Source organism: Leptonychotes weddellii, chromosome 6 (assembly GCF_054177405.1).
Source record: "Leptonychotes weddellii isolate Sample4059 chromosome 6, ASM5417740v2, whole genome shotgun sequence".
NCBI classification, from domain to species: Eukaryota; Metazoa; Chordata; class Mammalia; order Carnivora; family Phocidae; genus Leptonychotes; species Leptonychotes weddellii.
The window spans coordinates 79,138,449-79,156,598 of record NC_138374.1 but is presented as its reverse complement, the minus strand read 5'-3'; the positions used below and the strand labels follow the sequence as shown (position 1 = coordinate 79,156,598).

Here is an 18,150-nt window from a genome sequence, read left to right as displayed (position 1 = left end):
AGAGCCGGCCAGTCCACATGTGGGGGCCCTTTGGTGAGCATCGTTCTCTGCGGAGGTTTCGGTGGCTGCCCCAGACTTGACCTTCATGACCGCAGACCAGCACGGGGTCTGACATTTCCTCTGTATCTCCGAAACCTGGGCCCAGCCCGAGGCGCCTGGACGGACACCTTCCTAAATAGATATTTTCCTGGAGGTGTGACTAGAGCAGTGCTCGGGTGAGCTATGCCTCAGACCCCCACTTCTCAGCCAGTGTCCCTGTCCTGAAACTGAAGCCGGCCCTACCAGGACTCCTGTCCGGAGACTGGAGGCACCTTCAACACCTGAGAAGCAGGACGGACGATGGGCTGGGGGTGGTAATGGTAATACCAGTAGGACAGCACAGGCCCTCCAGCCGTGAGCACTGGAGGCCTTCTCCCTTCAGACAAGGAGCCTGTGGTCGGGGAAGCCGGGGAACCAGCCTGTGAGCGTGCCTGGACACCGGGACCTGCATCCACTCCCCCTAAAGTGCTTGGTCCACAAGCGGGGACCTGGGGGGCACCCCCCGGGAGACTTCCCGGGGGGGCTGTGGAGTGGGGGGGGGGTCAGCGCAGGGCGGGCCCCGGAGAGGGACCAAAGGCCGCCTCCCACCTTGCCCCCCAGGGAGCTTCAAGGCGGCAGCCAACGGCAGGATCCTGAAGAAGCACTGTGAGTCTGAGCAGCGCTGCCTGGACCGGCTGATGGCCGACGTGCTGAAGCCCTTTGTACCCGCCTACCACGGGGACGTGGTGAAGGACGGGGAGCGCTACAACCAGATGGACGACCTGCTGGCCGCCTTTGACTCTCCCTGCGTGATGGACTGCAAGATGGGCGTTAGGTGAGCCAGGCCCCACAGAGGCCGCCCCGAAGTCCAGTGTGTACGGGGGAGGCTTGGGGGTCCAGGGGGACGACTGGGACCCCCTCCCACCCCGGTCCTGTCACATGACGTGCAGAGGGGACGGGACCCTGCTTTGCCCCTGACAGCCTCCTCCCCTCTCTGGAGCCAATACCTGTGGGGCCGGAAACAGGGCCTGGGTCCGTGCTGAGCCTCCCTGGGGAGGGCACAGAGAACTGCCTTTCTGGGCAGGGGGGATTGCTTGGAGTAGCAAGGGGGTGGCTGCACAGGGAGGCAGGGGTAGAGGCCCTTCTCAGTGCCCCCTGTGCCCCCACCCATGGGAAGGGAAAGCCCATTAGTGGAACGTGCTGGTTTGCCAACAGAGACTTGCGTCTGCCCTTTGAGGGGAGGGAGAGCCCAGGAGCTGCTCCCTTGGAGGACATGGGGTGCTCCGGGGCCCCGAGTAAGGCGTAGAGGCCACAAGGGGCTGCGTGGGCCTGTGCTTGGAATCGGGTCCAACCCCTGGTGTCTGCCCAGGGAGAGAAGCCAGGAGAGGACTGGGGAGGGAAGGAGAAGGAAGAGCGGCGAGGAGGAGACAGGGTGGTGCTCCGGGCCGAGAGGAGCCGAAACCCCGCCGCCTGCACCACCCTGGGCCCTGTCTTGGCTGCGTGGTGTTCTCATCCCTCTCAAACTTGGACCATTCGGTCCCAGGGGTCCCCGAGCAGCTCCTTCTCTCCTGCAGGCAGGGCTGTGGCCACATGGTGTCCGGGAGCCACGCTCACCTCGGGGAGCCACCGGCTGCAGGGGCCCAGCCTGGACAGGCAGACGCCGGGCTCCTCCGTCCCACCCGCGGCTCGCCGGGAAGACCGGGCCCTGGGAAGCAGCTCCGAGCTGGGGCCTGTATTTGCTTTGGGTGGTGTAAGCAGATTTCTTTCTTAAGAGAGGAGAATGAGAGAGAAGGGTGTGTCTGTGTGTCTATGTGTGTGTGACAGAGATGGAGGCTGGGGGAGAAGGCCGGTTTCCCTTCCCTCACCCCTCCTGGGATTGTCATTAAGTCAGGCCCGTGGGCTGCATCCCCTCTGTGTTGTCCCCAGGAAGGGACCAAGGGATGGGGAGGTACGGTCCCACTCGGCTATTGTGTGTCCCTGACCCCCTCCCTCCCTCTGTCCAAGGCCCTCACCACTCCAGCCCACCGAGAGGAAACAATGTCCTTCCAGCCACCACTTTGCCACTGCTCTTCCCCAGAGTTTTATTTCTGTCCCTGGAAGGCCCTCCCAGGGTATACCAGGATGGGCCCTCTCAAGGGAAGACACATAAATATTCTGATGAGTGTTCACTCTGACCATGGCCAAAAAAAGTACAGCCTGAGGGAAGAACATGTGGCTAGTGGGTCCTGCTGCCCCGTGTGCCTGTCTGTTCCCCGGGAAGCTGCTGGGGGCAGGCGCCCCCTCCACCTGAGGCTGGGTCCTGCAGCTCTGTCCCCCCGGTGCTCTCGGGAGAGACCCAGAGTGACCCTCGAGGCTGGAACAGTTTTAGCCCAGGTGTGGGCCGGGCCCGGAGTCCGCGTGGAGGGGAGGGGTGGGTCTCCCCAGAAGGGGTCTCGCGCCAGCTTCTCTCTGCTTCACCATGCCAGGGATGGGCTCCCCTGCATTCCTGCCACCCCAAGGCAGAGGTCACGGCCCAGTCCGAGTAGGGGTCACAGATGCCACAGGGGAGGGACCCAGGGCTGTGCTGGGCTGACAGGCCAGCCAGCCTTGTCTGGACCAGGCCCTGCAGACCAGGCCCCAAGGGGGCTCCTTGGGGTCCTGTGCCCCTGCGGGGACTGCACTGCCTCCCCAGCTCCGTCCATCCAGAATGCTTGACCTCACAACCTCCCCTAAGACCAGCAAAGACCAGCAGTCGGTGGCCATGCCTGGAGTGTGGCCTGTGCTTGCCAGAAGGGGGAGGCCCGAGTCCAGGGCATGAGGGGTGGAGACTTGTCGCAGGGAAGAAGAGGGCAGGCTGATCAGCAAATCTAGCGTCGGCCCGGGTGGCACGGGCACCGGTAGTGTCCTAAGCCAGGGGCCTCGTGGGACCGGGGTGCTGCTCGGACACAGGCTCACGTGGCCCTGGGGAGTTTTCTTAGATGTGACCCTGTGGTACTTGGAGGTGTCGCGTTCCTCCAGGGCCGGCGTCGGGGAGCTCGGGCCCCACTGTCCGGCTGCTGACCGTTTCCTCTGCCAGAGGGTGGGCTACTCCCCCCGGAGGGATCGCAGGCCAGCTTTGGAGAAAGCCCCGGTCAGAAGGGACTGGAAGCTGAGGCCCGTTTCCTGTTTAAAGAGCTACTAAAAGCTCTTTGCAGAAGTCGAGCCACCCACCGACCCCGCAGGCCCCCACAGCGCCCTCCGGAGCACTGGGGAGGGCCAGGCCGCCCCTGCCACGCAGAACGCACGCACAGGCCCGCCGGACGCGCCTCCACGTGTCACCGCCCCTCCCCCATCGCCGACCGGGCTCTGCAGGCCCAGCGGTGTGGGGGCGTGTGCGTGCGCGCGTGCGTGGGGGGTGTGCGCGTGCGTGCGAGGGAGAGCTGTGTGCGCGTGCGTGCAGGGGGCTGCGCACGAGTACAACGGAAGGCTCTGAGTGACCAGGCCAGTGTTCACACCCGAGGATTTGGTGTTTTCTTACGTTTGATACAATGGTTTCTGAAAACTTGTCTTTGGAAGAGCTCAGGAGTTGACGTGCAGTCAGTTCTGGGTCCCAGCGCAGCAGCTTGGAGCTGGTGTGATGGGCAGTGGCAAGCGAGGCCCCGGGACGACCCCGGGGGCGGGCCGCCGTCACAGCTGCCCACCGTGTGGGCAGCTCCCACCCACGAGGGGCCCACGCCGAGAACTTTCCTCCGTTGCAGCTCAGCGCTGTGATTGCTGTTTCAGGAAGGCTTGCAGGCAGCCATGGAGCCGGGGGCAGGGGAGCGGGGGTTTGATTGGGGAGCAGGGGGGCGTTTGCGTTCGCCTGTGTGTGCAGCAGGGGTGGGTTCCCCACCTCAGTCTGGCGATGGGAGCAAGGGAGTCAGCCGGTCTGCCCCTGCTCCCGTTACCCCGCCAGTTTCCGGGGGACCCCAGCTGGCTCGTGTGGAGGGCAGGCAGTGAGCAAGCGTTGGCCACGCTTTCTCAGGCCCTTCGGGCTGGAGGCTCCGCTGTGAGGAGGCACGGGCTGGGCGAGGCAGGCTGAGCCGGCCCATGGGCAATACAACAGTGGCCGTGGGACACCCAGGCTCCCTCTCCCAGTCATGGGTTTCCCCCTCCCCCACTGTGGCCTCTTCAGAGGCCACTTTCTGGTCCTGGCCTTTGTACTCAAGATGTCCCCTCCTGAGAGAGCCTCTTCCTGGAAGGGGGAGACTCCTGGGCTCTGCCAGGCCTCCTCAGTGATGCTGGTGTGGGGTACCCCATCCGCAAGGTGGCCCTGTTCTCTGCAGCCTGAGCGGAGTGTGTGCCCATCCCGGGTGAGCATGCCTTGGCTAAGCTGAGTACAGCCCTCGGGCAAGGCTGGAGCTGTGGTGCAGCCAGTGGTCCTCATCACCCCTGTTCCCACACAGGACCTACCTGGAGGAGGAGCTCACCAAGGCCCGGAAGAAACCCAGCCTCCGCAAGGACATGTACCAGAAGATGATTGAGGTAGACCCTGACGCCCCAACCGAGGAGGAGAAGGCCCAGCGGGCTGTGACCAAGCCTCGGTACATGCAGTGGAGGGAGACCATCAGCTCCACCGCCACCCTCGGGTTCAGGATCGAGGGCATCAAGGTGGGCCAGGTGCACGGACTGCCAGCTCCCAGCTGAGGAAGGGATGGAGGCTCTGACATTCACCCATGGGGTCATGGATGCGCAGACCCTGGTCCTTGCAGTGTTGTTGGGTTTCTATCCTCGACCCACTCTGGGCCCCACCGCCCAGCCCTTGCATCGGGGTTGGACGGCTGGGAGCCCCCAGCTTGCCAGTGGGCTGAAGGCAGGGCACCCCTGCAGAGAGTCCCCTGGGCACCGCTGCTTTTCGAGCTCTGGGCTGAGAAGGCCATTCACCTTCCCCTGTCCTCTGAAACCAGCATTTTTTTTTATTTTTCTGTATCCAGCCCTCAGACTGGCTGGAAATTTCATGCTCGTCCCCTTCCCTGTAATGCTCCTTTTCCTCTCCTTATCTGTTTGAAACGATCCCCCATTTCCTTACCTCTCCCTCTCCAGCTGCATGTTCTCGCCTCTGTTCACTGTCTGGCCAGCGTCCTCCCCCAACACTTCACCTGCCTCTCCCCTCCCCTGCTCCAGGAAAGGGTCCCCCCCCCCCGAGATGGGCTGTCCACCTGGCTGTCCCTCCACCCCAGCATCCTGCTTAACCTTTCAGAGGCAAGCGCATTGCGTTAACTAGCCTCCGGCCTGATGGCGCACAGACCCAAGTTTGGTGGCTCCTGATGGAGCCATCTTCACTCACCCTTTGTCCCCAAGAACAGAGCTCCTTCTGGGGGAGCTAAGCTCCATGCGCTTCCCTGGAACAGCCTGGAACAGACATAGTGCCAGATTAAGAAGTTGGAGCAATCTCTTGCACCAGGTGGGCCAGGGAAGAGATAGGCAGGCAATATTATATCTTGGTCTCCAGGAAACCTATGATAAAAGATGTTACGTTACAAAGGGAACCTAGCTGACCTTGGGGTAGGGGGCCCCTCTCTTCTGTCTGGATAGCAGCAGTGTCCCCCGGGCACTCGGGTTCCAAGGCCAGGCCCTGGGGGAAGCCTTCGGCCCCTGCTGCCCACAGCCCCGCTCTTCCGTCCCTGGGCTCCACACCCCCAGGCCTCCCCTGACCTGCGCTGCCACCTGACTAGCCTCCCTGGGATGGGGCACGCACCTGCCTCCTTGTCCTGCACATGGGGACCATGACGCCTCCACGGTCCCCCCCGAGCTGCCTGGCTTCCTTGGGCTGCTGGGTCGGTGAGCACCCCGCCGGTCCCCAGGCCCTCTGCTGACCCCTCCTGGGCGGGTGTTGTTCTCCTTCTCAGAAAGAAGACGGCTCCGTGAACCGAGACTTCAAGAAGACCAAAACGAGGGAGCAGGTCACCGAGGCCTTCAGAGAGTTCACTAAGGGGAACCACAACATCCTGGTGAGTCACCCCCAACCCCCACCAGAAGGGGCCAGCTGCACAGGGACCACCGTTGCACCCCCAGGCTTGCCCAGCCCTAGACCGAGCTGGGCCGCGGTGCCCACGCTGGCCCCAAACTTCCACTGGGCAGGTACAGAGGAAGGTGACTTGGTCGCCAGCCCCATCCGAGGGTAGATGGGGGCACTTGGTGGGCTCACTCTCTGCCTTGGCGTCCCCTCACGGTGCCGAGACGGTTCCCTCCCATGAGAGGATTGCTGTCACTATAGCCTCGCTGCAAATCCCCAGGGAGCCCTCTGGGGCAGGGAGACGTTCTTGTCCGCACTTGACAGGTGAGGAACTGAGGTCCAGGACACAGCTAGGAAAGCACAAACTGGATTTCATGCGCAGGCCACTGCACTAGTAGACAGGCTGGACAGATGGCTCTGACCTCTGCGGTCAGGACCTCGATCCTCCAGGCAGAGGTAGGGTGTGCTGAGTATCCGTACCCCTAGGGAAAGGCACCCTGCGACAGACCCAGACACGCTGGGGACATGGGCCCTGGAGCCCCTGGGGATAGGCTCCTTCTGAGCAGGGGTGGACACGTACAGCCTTTTCTCTGAGCAGACTCCTCGCTGGCTGGATCTCCCTCCCTCCTTTGCAGGCTGGGTAGGCTTCCCTGAGCCCTTGGCAAGGAGGCTTCGGGCATGGGGTGCACCCCCAAGCTCTTCCACGGCCCGAGCCCTCTGTTTTCCGGGTCACCTGCTCCTTCGTGGTGCCCGCCCCAGAGCACGTGGTGCCAAGCCCCGGGCCACGACGTTCTGCAGAAGGGCATTGAGGGACCGTGGCAGCCTGCGTGCACCGGGCTTCCCCATGGTCCCTGGGGACAGCAGACACCCCGGGAGCCCGCACAGCTCTATCCCTGTCCGAGGCCTCTGTGGAGAGGCCGCTGGCCGAGATCTTTGTGGCTTCCCCACTTCCTCTGTCCTTTGGAAGGTCAGGGGCATGGAGGTTTGTATTCTGGAAGACACCATGGCAACCAGGCTGTTTGGAGGCACACTGCTGGTGTTCCAGAATAAACTTCACCCTCGTGTGAGAGCTCGGAGGGGCTGCATGGCTGTGCGGGGGTGGGGGGTGTGGATGAAGCGTGGCCCCAGGAGCCCAGCTGCCCGCCTCGCCTGGTTCTGGAGGTTAAAATAAAACCTCAGGGTGTAAGGTCTCTTGCGCTCTGACACCCAGCGATGCTAGTGGGCCACGTGGGGCTTAAAAGCCACCCCACCCCCAAGTGTTTAAAACTCTGGCCATTTTTAAGCGACTGCCTTTGGCTCAGGTCATGATCCTGGAGTGTCAGGGTCGAGTCCCGCATCGGGCTCCCTGCTCAGCAGGAAGTCTGCTTCTCCTTCTGACCCTCCCCCTTCTCATGTGTGCATGCTCTCGCTCTCTCTCTCTCATTCTTTCTCAAATAAATAAATAAAATCTTTAAAAAAAAAAAAACAAAACTCTGGCCATTTTCTGTTCCCAGATCGCCTACCGGGACCGGCTGAAAGACATCCGTGCCACCCTAGAAGTTTCTCCCTTCTTCAAATGCCATGAGGTAGATACCGGGCTTTCCTTCTCTGGGGCAGAGAGCCTTGCTCTGTGGAGTCAGCCATGATCTTCGGGCCTGCCCACCTGAGTGGTGAGCGCGCCTCCCACACTTCCAGACCTGCTTGTTCTGGAAGCCTGAGGGGCACTTTTTGGACCATGCAGCCAGAGGCAGCCCGCCCGGGATCAGGCCCCTCGCTGCCAGCAGGAGCCTCGTCGGCACGCATCTGCACCAGGCTCCCTGGAATGACCACGCAGGCTGTCCTGCCTGAGCGCTGTGGTCATCCTCATCCCACTCCTCCCTCCCCCTCCCAGCAGCTGAAGCTTCTGTCCCACACGCTTCTGGGTCTTAGGGCAGAGCTACCCATCACCACCCAAGACCTTCTGAAGGGGCTGGCCCGTCTTAGGCACCACTCTTGGAGCAGGGCTGGAACGTTCCACCTGTTCTTGCTTTTGCACCTGTTTGTCTGCAGGGGCAGCGGGCAGGCAACCCAGACACCCGAGAGAGGTTTGGGAATTGTCAGCAGTTTCCCTGGGGGGTCTGTAGGATCCTGATGTCAGAGAGTCCAGGGCCCCCAGCCCCTGGAGCATGCGTGCACATGTGTATACGTGCGCACACCCCTGCATGCTACTCCCAGAAACGGTACTGCCGTGGCCAGGTGCATGTGAAGCAGGGATCCTGTGCTCCCTGCAGGCTTGCAGCTCCTTCCAGAAAGCAGCCCCTCTCGGGCTCTTGTACGGAGGGAGCCTGAGCCTGAGCCCGACACACAGAGGGGGCAGTGAGGGCAGCAGGAGGAACAAGAAACGGGTGGTCCCAGGACCCCAGGCAGAGGGAGCTTCCCCAGAGGGGGGTGGGCCAGGCCCTGCTAGGCCTCACGGCATCTTTGAGCAGGTGACACGGCTGGCCCCGCCTCTGGGCACACAGCCTGGCTTGCCCTGGGATTTTATCCCTAACTGGTCCCTTGGTCAAGGATGCACCTGTCCCACGGGGTGGCTCTGACAGCTGCCTGGATAGGACTGCCCGTGAGGGGGGACTGTGGTGCCCAGAGGGCAGACGGGGCGGGCTCTGCCCTGAGCAGCTGCCCCTGGCCTAGCCATTCCCAGGATGCCCTTTCCTCTCCTCCTCCACACTGAGGCCCAGGGTGTGCAAGCCCTCCGCCCCACCCAGGGCGTTTGGATTCCTAGCTCAATAAAAGGTCTTTGTGCAGCCTGCTGGAGCCTCCTTTCCCCACCGCCCCCAGCCTGCCTGCATGCTCCAGAGGGCACAGGCTATCCGTGGGCCTCAGAGCCCCAGGACCTGCCCCATGGACCGCACCGCCCCCGGTCGGCAGCCCAGGCTTTGTCTCGAACATATGCCTTTTCTTCTTCTGCACCTTTGCTGTTATTTCTGGAAGATTGTTTTTGCTTTACTCCTTCTGGAGTCTCATTTGAAAGCTTCAGTCTAGAAAGAGCTGGGGCTTCTGCCATTTTCCATCTGGGAAGAGGAAGCTCCTCTCTGGGTTCAGCATTTCCAGGAGCTCTTCCCTGTCCTGCCTGGGGCCCTGGGAGCTATAAGGACCCCAAACCCTCTCCCCGTACCCCCTTATTTTCTCCAGTCCCACCCTAGGGGAGGGTTTGGGGGATGTGTTCATATTTGGGAGAGCACCTTACTCCGTGCAATTGCTCTGAGCTGGCCCGGAGTGGGGGAGGGCTCCTTGGCGCCCGTGGTCCTCGGAGCAGGGGCGTAGGCAGGGACCAGCCCCAGAAGCCCTGCCGGGCCTGTCTGCGCAGGCTTTGCCTGGGTTGTGCTGCTGGAATGGGGGTGGTCTGGCCCTCCCTGCCACCCTCTTGGGTGGGGGCCTGTGTGTGCATTTGGGCAGGTCCATCAGGGTGAAGGAGGGGCACGGTGAGGCCCAGGGTTTAGCGGTAGTCTGAAATAGTGGAAAGTGTGCAGGCCAGAGCTGGGGGGTGGGGGTCTGCCATCCTAGATGTCCTCCGTGCCGCTGCCCACACGGAAGGCAGTGGCTGTCCTGGTGGCCGGCATCCTCTGCCCCCTGGTCAGCCACCCTGGGTGGGCTTTGCCATACAGGATGGAGCTTTGAGCTCTGGGCTTCACACCCCCCATCCCGGGCGGGCATGCCCTGGATACACTCCGGCTGCGGTGGGGTGGGCTGTGGGGGCTCCGGTGCTGCCTTCCCCAGTCCCCCACTCACCCCCCTCTCCCCCCAGGTCATCGGCAGCTCACTCCTTTTCATCCATGACCAGAAGGAGCAGGCCAAGGTGTGGATGATTGACTTCGGAAAAACCACGCCCCTGCCCGAGGGCCAGACCCTGCAGCACAACGTGCCTTGGCAGGAGGGGAACCGGGAGGACGGCTACCTCTCGGGCCTGAACAATCTCATCGACATCCTGACAGAAATGTGCCAGGGCGCCCCGCTCGCCTGAGGGCCCCCTGTGCCTGCCTCGCCACACCCTCCCTTCCTCCCCCTGTGCTTCCTTTTTTCTCCTTCCTTTTCTCTTCGTGTCTAGGGAAGTGCGAGCCCCAGAACTGACCCTCCTGAACTGCACTACAAGACACTTTGTAGAAACGAGATGGAGATTTCCAAGAGCAGAGGGGAGATTTTCTGGTGACTTTCCTCATGAAGGGCTTGAAGCTGGGGTCTCCACTTCTGTCTATCCGTAGGATCTCCGAGCAGAAGAGGAATGCCCAGACCAGGGCTCAGCAGCCTATAGGGCAGCTCTGTTGGGTTTAGGTCTGGAAGCAGGCTCAGGTGGCCACCGGGTGGGCTCCTAACCCAGCAGCCAGCTCCAGCCTCCGCTCGGGCTTCCTGTGGGGGCCTACTGCCCCCTGGTGGCCGGTGCGGTCAGTGAGCTGCCCAGCTCAGCACACAGGCTGGGGGGCCGCAGTGGGGGGGTTGTAAGAACCCTGGCTTCAGCAGGTGCCTGGCTGCAGGCTTCTGGTAGTTGGGGTACCAAGCCACTGGGAACTGCATGTTGGCCTTTAGCAGTCCAGGGGCGCCCCCAGACGGTGGTGGCCTGCTAACACAAGGCTCCCACCCATCTGGTATTGAAACCCTCCAGCTTTGGGCCAGACCTGGGAGTTCGGAGATGCTAGAGTTGACTGGCTGTGCTCTCTGACCTAGGCCTTTGCAGGAGGGGGCAGGCAGGAGCTGTGCTCTTCCCTCTGATGCTCACCCTCTGAATTCAGAGGACGCTCTGCACACCTGAGCTTCCAGGGATGTCCCTCCAACCCCCCAGAGCCATTTGTGCCTCCAGCCACCCGCCTTGCAGTGCCGAGGTTGGGGGCACCGGGTGGGGTGGGCCGGGGCATAGCCAGCCCCGGAGAAAGAAGACGGAACCTACAGAGCACAGATCCCATACATCCCTTCACCCCCCAACACCCCCACCTCCCTGGGCTTCTTTCATGAGGTCAGGTCCCCAGAAGGTTTGGGGTGGGCTTCAGGGCAGCGCTAAGCAGGTTTCTGGCTTACTGGCCTCATCTCCCCCCTAAAGTAACTCTTAGTGCCTGAAGGGCTTAGATCCACATTTCCCAAATGTGGTGTGGGCAGCTCCCAGGGTAGGTGGTGGGTGCCGGGGATGGGGAGGGGGTGCTCCAGGCAGCTCTCCCTGGAGTCTCCAGGTTGCCTAAAGATGGCTGGGGAAGCCATTAAGCTGTGTTTTAATTTTTAAGCAAATTATGTCTCTGTTATGGAGAAGAATGTAAAATTGGCCAGACTTTAAGAACAAAGCACTCAGCTCTCTGGCTATGCGGAGCTGTGTCCACCAGGTGCCCTCCTTTGTCCGTGCAGGTATGGGCGGGGGGGGCGGGTGGAATTGAGCTCTGACCAGGCAGCAGGTGCTGGGGCCAGTTTCTCTGCTGGGAGCTGTTTCAGGGACACGATGGAGACGTGTGCACCCAGGTGTGTGCGCCTGGAGGGATCAGTCCAGAGGTTTCCTGGGCTGCCGCCCCAGGGCCTCTGGGGTACCTCCGACCTCCCCACACGACACCAGCATTTCCCCTTTCGGGCGGGGTGAGTAACGGTGGGGGCAGAGGGTGGGACACATGAGGATGTTTAAGTACAGATTTTTTTAAAAAGGAAATCACTTTTAAACTTCCTGGCTCTTGTTCAAAAACAGTGGTGAGCTCCCGTGGGGGGTTTGCTAAAGGTCACGCCCCCGCCCAGCTGAGCAAGAGAGGCCTCGTGACAGCATGTGACCTCTGAAGGCAGGAGCACCAAAGGCAGCTCTGGGTCTCCTTCCGGAGCTGGAGTGACTTGTGGCTCGGAAGGGGCCTGAGGGAGGGACTTAAATTCTGACATTGAGATTCAAGATTCCAGCACTGTGGGCTGGCCAGAAATCGTCCTCTTTCTATCTACCAAGAAAGTTTGCTAAAGCAAATGATTGCTCCAAACAAAAAGTGCAGGTGACCAGCTTGATCTACTTAAGAGAACAAAATTTCCAAGCACTTTAAACAGGCACCGATGGTTTGCAAACGATGGGCTGAAGTGCAAGTGATATGTTTGTCAGAGGAGGTCCGTGCTGCCTCATTGGCAATGGGTTTCTTTGGGTCCCGTTCTGTCTGTGAAAGTGGTATGAAGCGGCATCTTCGTAGGGTTATTCTCTTCCTTAGGGGTTGGGGTTCTGTATTTACTTGCTAACTGTTCTCCCCCATTCCCTGCCACCTCCTTCTAGAGGAGGGGTAGATGGATCCCAAGTGGAATTTCTTAGAACCCTTCCCTGCCCAGCCCCAGTCCCCACAGGGATGCCTTGGGTCCTGGCCGCGCAGGGGCCGGGAGGGTGAGCCAAGCCGTGTGCGCACAGGTACACGGACAGCCTTCCTGCCTGGTCCTTGCCGGGCCCCCAGGGGGTTCTCGGTGAGCAGCATGCTTCACGTATTCGAGGAAGGTTTCTCTTGCCTTTAGTGTCGTGTAAGAAGTTTTTAAGTTATATTTATTTTTTCCAGTTTTTTTAATTGCACAAAACACTAAGACTGGGAGGCTGGATTCTGTTTGTCCTTTAAAGCTGTGCCTTCTTTCTGAACTTCTTTTCCCACTTGGGGGAAAGAGCCCGGACACAGCACTGCACCCCCCCCCAGATGGACTCTTTCCCCTGTTCGCTGTATCTAGCTTTGAGTTTGCCTGCATCCAGTCCACACCCTGCCCCCGTGTGTATATAACCCAGGCCACCAGCCTGGGAAGAGGCGGGGGATTCACACCCCCCCCCAGCCAGTGCCTTTCTTCAACTCCCCAGAGGGTTCTCTTTCCTTCTGCACCCCTTTCTCTGCGACACCTTGGAGTAAACAACTGTTACAAACCACGCCCCCGCACAGTGCCTGCCAGACCGCGCCGTTCTGTACCTTCTGAATAAAGGCCTGAAAGACCACAGTGCCGGCTGCAGTGCGGTCCTTGCCACCCCAAGCCCTGGAGAAGCGCCTTGGGGTGGGTGGGTGGTGGTGGTGGCATTCTTTGGAAACTGGAGGATCGTTCTGGGGACGCCCCGGAATGGAGGCTCAGACTGGATAACATTTCGATCTGCAAAGGATTTAAAACAGTCTTCAAATCCAGTCTGTTCAACCTTGTCCACAAAACCTTTACATAGTCGTTCAAGGGTGCAGAATGGCCATGAAGAAGTGCTTGTCCCCCATCCCGTGGGCTGGGGGGGCACCAGGAGGCCATTGCACGTGGAGCTTAGCTCTGTGCAAGGTGAGGGGCTGGCTGCTTGCCTCTGTGGCCCCCTTTGATTCCCGATCACCTCCACGAACAGGGCTCTGAAGTCTGCGTTTTACAGAGGTGGAAACTGAGGCCAAACAACAGGACCTGGGCAATAAATGGGGAGCAGAGATTCAGATCCAGACTTTGCCTGGTTGCAGACCCGATTCTGTCTTCCTCCTCTCCAGGGAACATCTGTGGACAGAGAGCCTGTCCTGTCTTGGCCCTGGGTCCCAGGCTCTCTGCACGGGGCTCTGCGCTCCCTGGCCTTGTCCATCGCTTCTGATCGAGGGGGCCGTGCGCTCTCACGAAGCAGTAGGAAATAAGCCTCCCCTCCAGGTAGCTTCCTGGAGAACCTGAACGGAAGTACAGTCTTGGCTCCACTGTTGGCCCCTTGGAGTGGGGTGAGGACCCCAGGCAAAAGCGAGATGCCCCAGCCACTGTCTCCCACAGTGATGGTCCCACCCATACCTTCTCGGTGTTGCAGCCACCCACGGGATTTAGACTCTGTCCACGCCAGTGGGATGTCACCCCGAAGGCGGGGGCTTGCCCCTGTGAACTGGTGTTTCTTCAGCATCTCGCAGGGCCAGGCCCAGGACAGGTGCTTAGCCAGTGTCTGCTGACGGGGCCCCACCGAGCGCCGTCAGTGATAATGGCAGTTGGGTGTGTGGATGCCCTTCCTTCGGCAGAAGACCGACTCACAGTTGGCGTGGGCTCCCTGGCTCCTGGGTCTTGCGCCTCCTGGGGCCGTCCCTCCTCCAGGTCTTACTAGACCTCATTGCCAGCAGAGCACCCAGCAAACAGTTGCTGGAAGGCGTGAGCGCCGGTCCCCCTTCTACTCACAACTGTCTCCTCTGTGGCCCCCCAGGGCTTGGTGATCATCCCCCACCCCCAACCCATGAAACCCCCCCCCAACCTGTGTCCCAGGCCCACGGCTCCTCCTGAGCCAGGACTTCGCGGCCCGGGGTTTCTCCAGCGGGGTCATCAGTGGGACTGGGAGCATCCGGGCCTCCTCAGCTTCCGCACCCCTCCTCCTGCCAACCTGGAGCAGACCCCACGCATCCCCCAGAGGTTCAGCCCTGGAGAAAAGACCCCAGGCCGTGGCAGAGGGGCTTAGGGGAGCCCGGGCACCACCAGGGCACATGGGCATCCCCTGTAGGGGGGGAAGAGTTGTCCTCTGGCTCACTTAATGGAGTCTTGGGTCTTTCTGCCTGCTTCGGACAAACTCCCATAGCCAGGGCTGCCCGTTGGCCCTGCCCTGAAGACGGAATCAGCATGCAAACCAGAGAGAGCTCCGGGTCCGTTGCCCACAGTCCCGCCACAGCCCCGGTCGGGGCGGGGGTGGGGAGAGGCACTCCAGCAAGGTGGGCAGGGGCGCCTCTCCCTCTGTGGTGGTGGTTCTCACCAGGCCTGGCCCTGCTGGAAATCCCTGGGAAGTGTGAGTCTCTGCTCCTCAGGTGAGGATCGAAGGTGAGTGCGTCAGGTGCAGGTAAACACATCCTAGTGCTGCTCCTGGGAACCAGGGCACCAACCACAGACAGCTCTGTGGACCCACTTGGCCCACTGTGACGGGGACTTGGGCCAAAACTCTTAATTCCTGGACTCCGTCAGCAGAGGGCCGTGGTGGCATCTCGGGTGGTCAGTCACCCTATTGCTTTTCCAGGTCACTTTTGGCACCAACCGGCTTGGCCTGGGTTCCCTAGAAACCAGGTAAAAGCTGGCCTTTTTTGGGGAGAGCGATCCCGGGGGGCCTGGCATGGGGGGGGGCATGTGGAGCGAGGCTGGGACAAGGAAAGGGGCAGGGTCAGCAAGTGTGAGCTGCTCTCCCGTCTCATGGGACATCTTCGGAGAGGCCCAGAAGCCAGTCCGGGGTTGGTCCTGGGGTAGCAGGGCTAGGAGTGCAAGTACAAGTGCCCCCAGCTCTGCCTCCCATTGGCCATCCTGTCCTCAGGGCATCGACTTTGGTGGGCAGAACTGTCAGCCTTCTTGGGTGCCCGTATGGGTCAGCAGCAGCCTGGCCCTGACCATGGGGGCAGCATGGGCTGTTGCTGGGCTGCTCCGGTCTGGGGTGCTCTGGGAACCAAGGTGGACCAGACTTTCCCAGTAAACACCAGAGGGCAGTGCCCATTCTACACCCACCGGCTGGCCAGTCCTCCATTCTGTGCCTTGCATTTCTCTGAGGGTCTCACCCCCTTACCCTATTGAGCAGGACGCTGGGGTCCCATCAACCTGCCAAGTCTGGGGAGGGGAGAGAAACTGGAAACAAGGAAGCTCCCTGTGGGTCTGCAGAGGGTTGGCTGGGGAGTGCTTGGGCTGTCTTCAGACCAGGGGCCCGGAGGAAAGCCTCCCAGAACGAGCTTGAGAACCTGCAGTTGGTGGGAAGCCTGCTTTGGTAGGGAGGGGGGAGGGACCAGGAGACCCAAGCCTGCCTCTGAGCAGTGGCGGGCCTGGCGAGCCCTGGTGCCTCTTCTTCCCACATCGGCTAGGGCCCCAAGGTCACTGAGCATCTTCACTGAAGTCTGGGGAGTTGCTTGACTCAACAGGGTGGTTTCTCACCTTTTGGGGATCACAGATGCCTTCGATAATTTAAAGGAAGCGATGAACCCTTTTCCCAGAAAAATGCCCATAAGCATATGCACAAATTTATATAGGAATTCAGGGATTCCTGGACACCCCCCTTTCCCCCACCAAAGCCCCTGGATAGATCCCCAGTTGGTGGATGGGTCTGGCTTAAGAATCCTTGGTTTGTTGTAGCCCTTCCCGGTAGGGGAATGCGCCCAAACCCCCTCACTGCAAAGGGCATCTCTGTCATCGGAGGCCAGCCTGGCCGCTTGTCCCCCTTTTTCCCACCCTTAAGGATCCAGCCTTCTGAAAGGCATCATCTTAGAACTACAGCCCACCTATTTTTGTAAATAAGTCTTTATTGGAAACAACCATGCCCATTTATTTATGTACTGTCTACAGCTGCTTTCGCACCACAAGGCCAGAGCTGAGTAGGTACCCTAGTCATCCCGTGGCCGCAAGGCCTAAATACTCACTACCTGTCCCTTTATGGGAAAGTCCTCCAATCCCCACCTCATGCCGACTGCAGCCATAGAAAGAATGACTCCCTGCCTGGCACCATGCTAAGTGAGTCACGACTGTTAGTCCAATCTTTATAAAACCTCTGAGAGAGGAGCTTCGTTAACCCCGTTTTGCACATAAGAAAGCAGAGGCACAGAGAGGGTGAGTAACTTATTTAAGATCACACAGCTGGTAAGCAATAGACTCAAGCTCTTTCCACAACCCTGCACAACTGAGCCCACCAACCAAGTGGCAGGGTTGGTCTGGGCATGTGGCTGCATTACAGAATTTTGGGGACAGCCTGTGGTCAAGCCATGAGTTCCAGTTTTGGGGACTAGAAACCTGACGAGGCCCTGGAGATGTTGATCCCAAGCATGGCCCTCTCCGGGGAGCGGGGCGGTGGGGTGGTGGTGAGAGCTGAGCTGCAGAGCCCAGGCTTTGGCTCTGGCCCCCACCACCAACAGGCAGGACCTGGAATCCTGCCAGCCCGCGGGAGTTGGGCTGGGGGCGGAGCCTGGCTCAGGAGCTCTCTGGGAGGCGCTGTCTGTTCTAGGCTCCAGGTGACCCTGCAAGCAAGCACAGCCCCCGCAGCCTTCCTCCCGCTAGAGACCCTTGGCACGCAGAGCAGCAGTCATAATTGCCCCCGACGCCCCCCACAGACTGCCAGTTCCCGGGCTGGCTCACACGTCCTTCCAGAGAAAGACAGAAAATGCATCCTGTTCTCGCAAACACCAAGGCACGTGTGCGCGTCCTGTCTCCCTTTGCTGCGACAGACATTTAGTGCACCGAGCACACAGGCCTGAACAGGGAGGCGGGGGCCGGAACTTCAGTGAGAAGAGAGACTTCACACCTCAGCTGGGTGTGAGGGCTTACAGTTTTGGGTTTTTTTCAACAAGAAAAAAACTAGCCTGATATAATACTCACAATAAAAATATGAGAACAGGAAGCGCTTCCCCCAGCAGAAATTTATTTTCTCACAGTCCCGGAGGCTGGACGTCCAAGATCAGGGTCTGGCAGGTTGGTGCCTGGGGGGGCCCTTCCGGGCCGCGCACTGACCTCGCGGGGCCGGGGCGAGCTCTGCCGCGGCTGCTCACACAGGGCCCTCGCGTCTGAGTGGGGCACACTGCTACACCCTCACCTTGCCGGCTCTGCTCCAGACACAGTCCTGCCAGGGGCTCGGGCTTTGGCATGTGAAATTGGGGGACACACAAGGCAGCCCCCGCCCCTGCTGTGTGTTAACACCGCTGTTTCCAGCTCCACGTTCCATCCCATACCTTCCAAACTTGTGAATGAGTGAAGCGGTTTTGGGGTATGGGTTGGGGTTGGGGGAGGGCGTCGCTGAGTTCTATGGTTTTCAATGTGGCGACACGTATTTGGGTTATTTTAGAAATAGTTTCTGCAGGGCGCCTGGGTGGCTCAGTTGGTTAAGCGACGGCCTTCGGCTCAGGTCATGATCCTGTAGTCCCGGGATCGAGTCCCGCATCGGGCTCCCTGCTCAGCGGGGAGTTTGCTTCTCCCTCTGACCCTCCTCCCTCTCATGCTCTCTCTCTATCTCATTCTCTCTCTCAAATAAATAAATAAAATCTTTAAAAAAAAAAAAAGAAATAGTTTCTGCAAATCATGGGCAAACAGTGTCTCACTGGGACAATTTGCTGGCGGCAGCAGGCCTGTTTTACTTCAGTGGAAAACAAGTGCCTGACTTCAGTCACGCCTGCTGAGCACACGTGCATGCAGGAGTGAGTCGGGACCGCGGCCCACGGAGGCTGCTGGTGCGGCCATGGGGGACAGTGCCCCCTTCTGGACAGTCATGCGCAGGACAGCCCCCCAGGAGGAAAGGAGGAAGTGCGGGAGCTCCTTCACCGACAGGTCGCTGG

At 60.4% G+C, this 18,150-nt stretch overlaps 1 protein-coding gene across 1 annotated transcript in view; it reads left to right on the top strand.

Annotated features, from left to right (window-relative positions):
- ITPKB (inositol-trisphosphate 3-kinase B) overlaps nt 1-12,889 on the top strand; it is a 90,734-nt gene extending 77,845 nt beyond the window's left edge. The window contains exons 4-8 of the mRNA XM_081824427.1: nt 640-853; nt 4,422-4,626; nt 5,865-5,966; nt 7,465-7,536; nt 9,735-12,889. Coding sequence (XP_081680553.1) covers nt 640-853; nt 4,422-4,626; nt 5,865-5,966; nt 7,465-7,536; nt 9,735-9,950 — 809 coding nt within the window. The 3' untranslated portion in view covers nt 9,951-12,889. The remainder of the gene's footprint in view (nt 1-639; nt 854-4,421; nt 4,627-5,864; nt 5,967-7,464; nt 7,537-9,734) is intronic.
- Nucleotides 12,890-18,150: the final 5,261 nt, after the last annotated feature.